General features: G+C 36.5%; 1 protein-coding gene across 1 annotated transcript; it reads left to right on the plus strand.

Moving 5' to 3' along the window:
- The first annotated feature begins 277 nt into the window (after positions 1 to 277).
- Positions 278 to 8,481, plus strand: SVIP (small VCP interacting protein). Its single transcript, XM_056132635.1, has 4 exons — positions 278 to 442; positions 2,415 to 2,465; positions 3,111 to 3,224; positions 5,717 to 8,481. Exons 1-4 carry the CDS (start codon positions 389 to 391, stop codon positions 5,729 to 5,731), a joined length of 234 nt encoding a protein of 77 aa, XP_055988610.1. The 5' UTR covers positions 278 to 388; the 3' UTR covers positions 5,732 to 8,481.
- The last annotated feature ends 3,561 nt before the right edge of the window (positions 8,482 to 12,042 follow it).

Below are 12,042 nucleotides of genomic sequence, written 5' to 3' on the forward strand. Positions count from 1 at the left end.
AGTTTGCCCGCTGGCACTGCCAAAGCAGAGCTGGGCAGGCTGCACAGGATCAGCCTCAGGGGTGGGGGCTGGGGAACTGCCTCCTGGGGGGAGGGGGAGCAGCAGGGGTGGAGACTAGCCGCGGGGGAAGGTCAGGGCGGGCGGAGCCTCTGCGGGGGGATGGGAGAAATCGCAGAGGGACGGGGCGTGGCCTCCGACAAGGGGCGTGACCGGGGCGTGGCCTGGGCGGGGAGGGGCGGGGCGGGGCTCAGCGGCCCGACCGGTGCAGGGGCCCGGCTAGCGCTGACGACCTGGGGCCGCAATCTGACCGCGCAGTTTGCGCCGCCTGCTCCCGGGGCGGGCCGGGTGTGGGGACTCCCCCCACCCCCACCCCCAGTTGATCTTTCCGATGGGGATGTGTTTTCCCTGCCCCGGGGAGTCTACGCCCCCCTCTCCGAACCTGGTGAGTAAGGCCGCATCCCCGCGTCCCCGTGCACCTGTTCCCCAGCGGGGCGCGCCGGGGAGGCCCCGAGCAGCGGGGTGCAGGGGGCCCGGACCGTTGAACTCGGGGGCACGGGACCGAACCAGCGGGTGGCGTGGGGGTGGCAAAGTCCGGTGGACCCGCGCCGGGGACTCTGGGGGTTCCTGTGCCGGGCTATTCACTTTGCTGAGCTAGAGTGGGGGCTCGAGGTGTCTCTGGGGTCTTGAACATCTGGCTGACTTGGCCACGGTCTGACTGTTTGTAGGACACAGGTGGACGCAAACGGTGCGTTTGTTGGCGAAGCAGTAGATGGAGCTCGGGTGCAAAAGAGAGAAAATTCCGGGTTCTCCTTGATCTGAAATGTTTACTGCTTTAGGAGATGTGCATTTTTTTGTGTCTGTATGAGCTGTTTAAAGAAGGTGCTTCACAAAGTCCCGAATTCTTGCACTACTTTATCGTATGAATGGCGTTGTATGAGTGACTTTTTTTTTGTATTGTAGTGTCAGGCAGCTAATATTTAAGGTATTCCTTCCTTAAGAAATATTATGTATTGTGTACAGGCTGCAGTACAATGTGTAACGTTATGTAACATGTCCTGTCGTCTTTAGCAATAATAAAAAATACAGGGTGCTCGGTTAAATTTGCACTTTCAGATAAAGAAGAAATCTATTCCAAAGATAAATGAGCTCATGCAAAATTAAGGAAATTACTTATATTAAAAAATTGTCCGGTGAAATTCAAAGTTAACTGGATGGTTTGGGCTTCGGGCCGTTTACACTTGGAGCTTTCTGGTTTTAACTGAAGCTTTATGGTCTGTCGAAAGCAGAATTTTTGACTTTCTCTTGTCTACCTAAAATTTCGTTGGAGGAAGGGAGTTTTTTTAGGGAAGTGCTCTGAAGTCTTCTGCCGTTTGATTTTTAAGTTTTAAAAAAGAGTGATGTGGGAGTTCATCATGGGAAAGTTCATCTTGTCGTCTAGCTAGTGTTGCTTTCATATGTTGCTGATTTGTTTACTTGGCGTTTATCAAAACACCAGCATTTGTTAACCCCACGACCCCACCCCCATCCCAGTGCTATCCCTTGCGCCCTCAGATAACAACCAAGCTCCCGCATGAATGCCTCTTTATCAGAGAGACTGACTATCCCACATAAAATACACCCCACACTAAAACCCCCTCCCATTTTATCCCCTACACTCTTCCCACACAACTTTTCCTGCTATCTGATCGCTGCATATGCTTGTTTATGATTAACTGTGTCCCCCACCTTAGAACAGAAATAAGATGCACGTGGGTAGAATTTACTGTTCTTGTTTTCCCAGCACCTACGGCAGTTCTGAGGCAGGATAAGGCTCTCCTGATACTTGCATGTTCTGGACTTGAAAAACAAAAGGATTGTGCAGTTCTCCAAACAGTACTACTATTGCCTTGTTATGTAAATATTCTATAATTAATACTTGGTAGCAAAGTGTAATATTTAGTTTCTAAAAATGGGAAACTAAAACTACCTCTTGTAAAATTCCCCAAATTCTTTCTTTCCTACATACTGAGAATCACTTTCTCAGCATTATCTGAAAACTACAGGGTACTTCATTTCTTCTGTAACTGGTAGTGCCAAACCATACATTTATTTAACCGGCTAAACTTCACATTTTATGTATGTATGTAGAAGATAAATTTCAGTCTGTGCTTGTTTCAAGGCATTATTAATAATCATGTTGTTAATATTGAATTAAATTGAAAATCACCCAGTAATGACTGTGAGAATGAAAGTCAGAAAAATTGAGAATTATACGTGAAGAGTTACATTCTTAGTGATACATTTTGGGTAATTCCCAAATATTTTGTACACTGTTATTATTATCTGTACACAAAGGTCTAAGTTATTTGCAATGGTATATTGTAAAATTACATTATTGTTAATCATGTATGTTATTTTTTGCACATTTCCCTTAGGAAGAAAAAAGAGCAAAACTTGCAGAGGCTGCAGAGAGAAGACAGAAGGAGGTCAGAGTAAAAATAATGTTCTACCTCAGTAGATAATTAACATTTGACTTATGCATGTATGTATGTATGTATGTATTGAGTATTGGGATATACATAGAGGTGCTCAGGGACTCTGCACTCAAGGATCACTCCTGGTGGGCTCAGGGGTCCAAATGTGGTGCTGAGGATCAAATCCTCTTGGGCCAAAGGCAAGTGCCTTACCCGCTGCACTATCCAGCCCCTTTATTTTTAATAGATTTCAATTACTAAAATTGTCTAATGCTAATGCTCTCTGATATGCTGTAAATTTATCTTTAAAGGTAACTGTTTTTCAAAATAATTTATTTAAAGTATTTTTCTTATTTAATGTGTAAAAATATTGTCATACAGATGCCTTCTATATATGAAATGCCTTTTTAAACTTGATATAACATCACCCTGCCTTATAAAAAGCAGTGTGAAATAAGTTTGGAGGGTATATTGACAAAGTTCCAAATTACCCAAAGTAGAAATTATATTTTATGTTACTTTTATATATTGTATCTAATGCTGCTTATATGTGTTAATTATTTGTTTCAGTGAATAATCTGAATACTAAATCTCCCCTTTTGGTAACGGGATACTGATTTTGATGTTTTTCTTTACCCATTAACATATTCTTTAAAGGCTGCATCTCGGGGCATCCTGGATGTTCATTCTGTGGAAGAGAAGAAAAGAAAAAGGGAAAAAATAGAAAGACAAATGGCTACAGCTGGTCCTCCATCAGAAGGTGGACTAAGAGTACGTATAAAATGAACTTTTTATTAACCTAAACCTTTAAAAACCTAAGTAGCATTCTTTTCAGTAATCTTCTTTTGAGAAAGAATATTAAAGATTTTTGAATTAATGTAAAAGGATAAGTGATATAATCTGGAAGACTCATCAGTTATTTAACCTTTGTTTGAATAGATTTTTTTTCCCAAATGCTTATCTTGTTTATAACCCTATAACTCAGTGTTTTATACTTATGTAATCTGTCCATTGGTCTTACTACATCTCACTATAAAGTTCTGTTTTTACAAGCTTTACTTTTATCTGAATGACTTGAGATTTCTGAGCTTTGTGCTTAATGTGGATGTTGATTTGAACAATAGGATGTATATAGGAGTGAAAACAACACGTACACCTCTCAGGGTAGCCGTTGAATTTGAAGCAGTGGAAATTTAATGGTGACAAATTAAACAAGGTTCCTGACTTGGGGATCTTTACAGTTTGGTAAATTCACAGAAACTTTATTTTATGGGGAAAATAATAATCAATTAAGAACTTATTCTTTGGTCTGGTCTGTTTTTAGAGAAAATATCTAACTGTGAAATTACAACATCATATTAGTGAAAATTAATGTCATTTATTTTATTCATTTGTATTTAACTTCAGTGATTTTTATGAACACTCATTTTTAGCTATTTTTGAGTTTTGCTCTCACAACTGTTTATAATTACTTACTTATGCATATATATATATATACCCCTAATTTTCCAGTTGGACAGATTGTGAATACCTTGACAGAGGTGATATGGTCCAGGGATGTCACAGATAATCCTTATTTGTGTGTGTATGTTACTTCACCTATTCTCACTTAACTATATAAACAGATAGAACAGATTGAGAATCACCACTATAGTACTTTTAATTCTAGTCCTTAAAGGCATATTGTGGAAATTGAGTCCTATGATTAAACAACAATAAAAAAAAGTTTTAAAATCATATGTAAGTATACAATATCACTTTTCAGAGATTTCACAGAAAACTACATTACATCTCTCTATTTTTTTTATCACTGCGTCACTGTCATCCTATTGTTCACTGATTTACTTGAGCGGATGCCAGTAACATCTCATTCGTCCCAGTCCAGATTTTAGCGGCCTCTCCTTACTCGTCTTTCCCAATGCTGCCATATTGGAGGCTCTTTCAGGGTCAGGGGAATGAGGCACATTATTGTTACTGTTTTGGGCATGTCTAATACACCACAGGTAGCTTGCCAGTTTCTGCTGATTTTTTAAAAATATTTTTTATATTTGAGTATATTTATATAATTTATAAATATATATTTATAGATACATAAAACTATATTTATTATATTTGAGTATATTTATATAAGTTTTATTTATATGTTTATATATTATTATGTATAATATAATAAATAATAAAATATACATTTATATATAATATATGATATATATTATATACAATATTATATATCATAATCATGTTTATATTTATTATATGAGTGCAATATATTATATGATATAATTATATATGATTATATGATGCATAATATGGTATATATTATATATTCTAAGTAAGTGGTATTTCTATTATATATTTATTATTTATATATTATATAATGCCATATAGATATATAAGTATTATATATTTTACATAATTATAATTATGTTATTATATAAGTATTATATATAATACTTTTAAAAATATTTTTATATAAAATATATTTATATAAACATATGTTAATATGTATTTATATAGTTAAGGGTCCAGAGAGTTAGTATGAAGGTTAAGGGTTAAAGCATGGTTCAATCCCCAGCATTGCCAGGAAAGATTCCTGAGATAAGAGCCAGGAGTAATGAGTAATAAACACCCCTGGATATGGTCCTAAGACAAACCAAAAAAAAAAAAAAAAGAGGCAAAAATAATAAAGGAACTTTCTAAGGTTTTAAGAAGTCTTGAATAAAAGCATATTTACTTGAATTCATCTTTTCAAAACAAATTAAAATACACATATATGTGTATATATTTATATAATTATATATATATACACACACACACACACACACACACACCCTCAGTATTTATTGAGAATACTGAAAAACACTAATCAATATTGGTAAATTTCTCTAGGCCTTTACCAATCTTGTTTCCAGAACTTGTCATTGCAAATTATTTTTTAAAAAATTTTTTGGTTTGGGGCCACACCCAGTGGTGCTTAGGGTTTACTCCTTGCTCTGCACTAGGGTATCGCTGGTCCTGGTAGGGCTCAGCAGCATGCAAGGCAAGAACTCTATTTCCTGTACTAACTCTCCAGCCCCCTGATATTGTAGGTTTAGTAGACTTGATTAAACAGAACTACACATGCAAGTTTCTCCTACCAAGCAAGAAAAAGACTTTGCTATACCATTTAAAAATTATTTCCTTAACTTTAGTATATTGAACATTTTTACATAACTTTAAACAAAATTTAAATACTTTCTTTGCATATTTGTATTCTTTCCTAGTGGACAGTTTCATGAAGCATAACCAAATTGAAGAGTCTAATGATATTAACAACTGTCTGCAATCAAGTGGGCATCTTCAATTTAGTATCTTCTCTGAATAAATGAACATTCAGATCTATGTAATTTTATTTAAGACTGTGTCCTTTGAATGCATTGTTTTTAAAATAATGAGATATTGAAAATGCATTTGATTTCAAAATTAGATGTAGTTAGGCCTTTAATTGAATACTTATTTTCCTACATTTGCTCTTCTGCAGGTAAAGGGTGATTTGCCATTTTTTAATAGCCAAAACACAGCCATATAACTATTGCTTATAAAAATTATGCACGCATCTCATATATTAAAGTTTGCAATCGTACTTTCCTTCCTCTGTATAAAATAGTTTATAGTTGTATTGCTTAGCCATATAAAACATTCGTTTTATTGTATATGACTTTGGTGTAAATTTATGGATTTGGTGCCTTGAAACTGATCATCAGGGAAAATCTTAAAAAATCATTTGAAGGGCTTATATGAAAGAACTCTAATTTTTATAATTTGCCAAGCATTGAATGTTTATAGTAAACAATGTATTTCTCCAAACTTTTTTCTATTTATATAGCTTATAAAATCTATATAGTATATTTTACATAAAGTGAAGCTTTTTCTTTTGCCTGATATATTGAATATAATACGATAGTGGTCGGAGGGAAGAAAAGTACTATTGTGTAATATCAGATTCTTCAACTCCATAAAGACATTTTTAATAATGGAATAAGTTAAACTAAGATTCTTTATGGGATTGTATGAGTGGTAACATATTTGTTCAATATCCATAAGTATCATCCTTTTCATGTATGATCATTTCTTAGATGTGAAATTGCTAAGTTAGAGTGTGTTAAAAAGAAATATGTAGGTACTGTATTGAACATGGTCTACCTTAAAAATATTATGAGGTGATTTGGTATGCTGCAGTGATATCAAATTAGATTTTTGTTTTGTTGACACTAATTTTCTAGCATTTAAATATTTTTAGATTTTTTTAAATAAGACAAGCAAATGTAGAAAATTTACTCTTTAATTATAAATTAGAATATGATGGCTAATTTTTTAGCATGACCAAAGACAGCTCTAAATTAATATCTATAGTTAACTGCCAATGGATACTGCAAATTAAATAAAGTAGATAATTTTATTTATGAAAAATTGAGCCACAATCTCACTCATGTCTCCCATAAGATATGCGTTACAAGGCAAAATATTATGTATGTCATTTTTAGGGTTTCTGTTGTAGATACTCTGTCTTCTCATTGAAAAATTTAATTTTCTTTGTGGAATTTAATGTACTCCGCATATCCAAGTAAGAGACTTAGGCAATTTTTTTCATCTTTTAGATCATTTTTAGTATTTTGCCTACAAAGGATAACGTGTTATATTTTAAAAGCAGTACTTTGACTTTATAAATATTTTTTTTCCTAATCAAAATGGCAAAAAGATTATTAATGGTTGGATGGATATAGAACCAGAGTATGTGATCCTTGAACTGTGCAAATCTTTGTTTTAATATTGAATGAGCAATTTATACTATTTCTTAAAGAATTTTTTGATATGTGTGAACAGAGGTTTAATGTGACCAGATATAAAGAGAAGTTTACATGTAAATGATGTGCTTATTTTGTCACTGAGCCATAGTTGACACAATGGCATATTGCTTTCTGAGAACCTTGGTATATGTTCCTTCAGTCTATCCTGGCTTGCCTTCATGGGCATGATCAACTTTAAAAAGAAAAACCCACAAAAAGAAAAATAAGGGTTGTGTACACTAGTGATATACAAATGTTAGAAATAGTGCTAAAAAGAAAGAAAAAGGAAATATCAGATACCAATGGAAGTCAGTGACTAGTAAATAAAATACAAATATAAATATACATACTTTCATACATACATCCCTTATAAAACTAGTTACTGCTAAAAACTTTTAACTTAGAGTCAATTTCCCATAAATCACAATTTTAATAGAAAATATTTTGATGCTTGATATGTCATATAACTCCCACTCCAAACATTACTAAAATGCAGCTGAAATAGTAAGAAACATGTGTAATTAACACATTAAGGTATAAAGTACACCTATTACTGGTTCTTCTTAGAAAACTAATGCTGTCTGGTAACAAAACTATGAATATTATCTGGACCATAGAGACAGTACAGACATCAAGGCACTTGTCTTGTACATGGCTGACTCCTGCTCCATCCCTGGCATTAATTGTGATCCTCCAGACATGATCCCTGAGATCAGAGCCAGGAGTAAGCCCTGAGCATAAATATCCCCAGGGGTTGAAACTACTACAAAGCCCCTTTATCGACTTGCAAAATATTTCTTAAACATCTATATGGGAGCCTATCATTTCACTGATTGTGTCTGGAATTTAATATTAGCCCCCACAAGACATTTTGCTATAAATTTTGTATTGCCTGAAAAGAATATAAATATATACATATATAAAAATATCTAAGAATTTTATATTCACTGCATCTTTAATACCTTGGTTTGGGATAATTAGGAAAAGCATAGTGATGCCTTTATCTCACTGGACTAATGAACTAAAAGCTGTTTGTTGTATTCATACATCTCTGAGTTATACATAGGTTTGTTTATTTTCCTGTAATTTAAAGGTGAAATGGCATTAGTCTACTGTTTCCTATAAATATAATAAAGGTTCTAGCTGTCATTCTTCATACATAGAAATAATTCACATAAACATTAAATTTTCCTTTGTTCCTACAGTGATTCAAGTTGTTTGCTTTAATTTTTTGTTTTGTTTCACTTTGTTTGGGGGCCACACCTGACTGTGCTCAGGGGTTACTCCTGGCTCCATGCTTAGGGATCACTCCTGGAGGGCTCAGCATGCCATACGGTGTGATGGGGATCAAATCCAAGTTAGCCCTTTGCAAGGCAAATGCCTTACCCCTTGACTATTGCTCTGGGCCCTTAACTTGTTTACTTTTATAGGTAAGAATTATACTCTGATCTCACAATAAAAAGTACTGTCGTTTTAGATTTGGTGAAAGTTACGACATGGCTAGTAAGAAGTAGGTAGATATACATACCTGTGCTGAGATTTAAAATCAATTTTAATATCTTCAAACAAGATAATTAGTCTCTTACTACTTAATGTGTTGATTCAAATGTGGCACTGTAACCATTTTTATATTTATTTATTTATTTATTGCTTCTTGAGTCATATCTGACAATGCATAGGGGTTACTCCTGGCTCTGCACTCAGGACTTACTCCTGGCAGTGCTTGGGGGACCATATCGGATGCTGGGGGTCGAATCCAGGTCAGCCACGTGTAAGGCAAATGCCCACCCAATGTGCTATGGCTCCAGCTCCCATTTTTATTTTCTAATGAAAAGCATGAACAGGTATTTTAAGTGAATAAAGGAAATATACTTTGAAAAAAGTTTAGTGTGGTACAGAAATGTGTGTGTCTTAGTTAACTAAAACATTTAAATTTCTTATGACAAGATTCTTCATTACCCTGATCTTTGAGGTATGCATCATCTTACAAATACTGCTTTTAAATATAATCATTATGATCAAGAAATTGAATATTCATTAGTTGTTTTATCTGGATGTAATACTTTTTATTATATCCTCAATTCCATTATTTACTTTTGTAACCTGGAATTTCTGGTTCTGCTGCTGCTTCCTGCAGTCAGCCAATTGACAGGATGACAGGTTGAGAAAGAGTTTTATTAACAACCAAATGGCAGATTGAAAGATGGTGGACTTTTTTTTTTTTTGCTTTTTGGGTCACACCTGGCGATGCACAGGGATTACTCCTGGCTCATGCACTCAGGAATTACTCCTGGTGGTGCTTGGGGGACCATATGGGATTTTGGGAACCGAACCCAGGTCGGCCACGTGCAAGGCAAACGCTGTACAGTCGCTCCGGCCCCATGGTGGTCTCTTTATGCTCTGGACAACTATCTCAGTTCTGCTGTCTCAAAAAGCAGCTTACGAAAACAAAGAACAGGGAAACCAGTGTTGATCAACAGGGCATGACACCCTCTGCTGGGCAGCAGACTAGTCACATGGCTATGTTTTGTTAGAACCTTGCCTGAATTATGTTTTCTTGCAGTCTCTGAGGCCAGGCTCATACATCTGAAAGAGAAGTTCCTGACTAGGGGGTCTCATAATTACCCCTAGTCCTTGCCTTTTTTGTTCATAGAGTTACCCTTTATACCCACTGTGCTGTTTTTCTTCTGTGGGTATATGGGAGATAGGGCAAAAGAATTAGAAGATACTTGATAGGATAATCTGCATACTCAACAGCCAGTACCTACAGCTATTAAGGTGCTTGCTGTTAAGTCTGTTTCTCAACGTCTTTCATTGCCATTTAATGTTCATAGCAACGTACTTGTCTTGAGGTTCCAGTTAATAATCTCTATTTTAAAAGCAGTTTTGAGCCATTATTTACAATTACTTAATACTTACTTATCCCAACTAATCCTCTTGTTCTCTCTAAGACTATTTCTCTGAAATCTATTTTAACATACAAGGAAGAAGTTGAATATTATCTTAAGCTTCTTACTCATTCCTAGATGATTCCCTTTTCCCATTCTACTTTTTTGTAATTATGTCTACTTTTATTTTAATGCAGTTTATAAATTATATATTTTATATACTGTGAAGTATATATTTATATATATTTTTATAAAGGTAAAGGTAAAGCCCTCCCGTTGATCGTTGATTTGCTCGAGCGGGCCCAGTAACGTCTCCATTGGAGACTTTGTTGTTACTGTGTTTGGCATATCGAATACTCTCGGTAGCTTGCCGGGCTCTCCGAGAGGGGCTGAGGAATCGAACTCGGGTCGGCCAATATATATTTTTTATAAATATATATATTTATATATATGTCTGTCTGTCACTGTCCTCCCATTGTTCATCGATTTTCTTGAGCGGGCCCAGTAACGTCTCCATTGGAGACTTTGTTGTTACTGTGTTTGGCATATCGAATACAACACGGGGAGCTTGCCAGGTTCTGCCGTACGGGAGAGATACTCTCGGTACTTGCCGGGCTCTCCGAGAAGGGCGGAGGAATCCAACTCGGGTCGGCCATGTTGTCTGCGTGTAAGGCAAACGCCCTACCTGCTGTGCTATCACTCCAGCCCATTTATATATAAAGGTAAAGGTAAAGGCCCTCCCGTTGATCGTCGATTTGCTCGAGCGGGCCCAGTAACGTCTCCATTGGAGACTTTGTTGTTACTGTGTCTGGCATATCGAATACTCTCGATAGCTTGCCGGGCTCTCCGAGAGGGGCGGAGGAATTGAACTCGGGTCGGCCATGTTGGCCGCTTGTAAGGCGAACGCCCTACCCGCTGTGCTATCGCTCCAGCTATTTTATATATTATAAAGTATAATTATATAATATATATTTTATATATTATAAAGTATATATTTATAGATAAATATATATTTTATATATTATAAAGTATATATTTATATATTATAAAGTATAATTTATAATGAACAATTTATTAAGATGTATAGAAATGCCATATGCTTATAGACATGATGGGTGTTAAATATTTCATTAGGTTAGAGTGATCATACAGCGGGTACCATACTTGCCTTGCATACAACTGATTCGGGTTTAACTACCAGCATCCCATTTGGTCCCCAGAGCACTGCCAGGAGTGCAGAGACAGGACCTGAGCACCACTGGGTGTGGCCCCCAAACTATATATAAAGAGTAGCTATGATACTACATATATATGTATATGTATATATATATATACCTATAATATCATAGTACATATAGTATCATATATATATTTTTGGGGGGGGTCACACCCGGCGATGCTCAGGGGTTACTTCTGGCTCATGCACTCAGGAGTTGCTCCTGGCGGTGCTCAGGGGACCATATGGGGTTCTGGGAATCGAACCTGTGTCGGTCATGTTGGCTGCATGCAAGGCAAACGCCCTACCTGCTGTGCTATCGCGAGCAGTCAAACATGGCCTACCCGAGTTTGATTCCTCTGCCCCTCTCGGAGAGCTTGGCAAGCTACCGAGAGTATCTCGCCTGCACAGCAGAGCCTGGCAAGCAACCCGTGATGTATTCGATATGCCAAAACACAATAACAACAAGTCTCATGATGGAGACGTTACTGGGCCCACTTGAGCAAATCGATGAATAACGGGAGGACCGTGACTGTGACTATATATATACATAGTATCATAGGAAATCGATGAACAACAGGATGACAGTGATACAGTGATTCAGTGATATATAGTAGTATCAGATATAGTAGCCATGATTACCATTTATTACTCTTTCC

This window comes from Sorex fumeus, unplaced genomic scaffold (assembly GCF_029834395.1).
Source record: "Sorex fumeus unplaced genomic scaffold, SorFum_2.1 ptg000007l, whole genome shotgun sequence".
NCBI lineage: Eukaryota > Metazoa > Chordata > Mammalia > Eulipotyphla > Soricidae > Sorex > Sorex fumeus.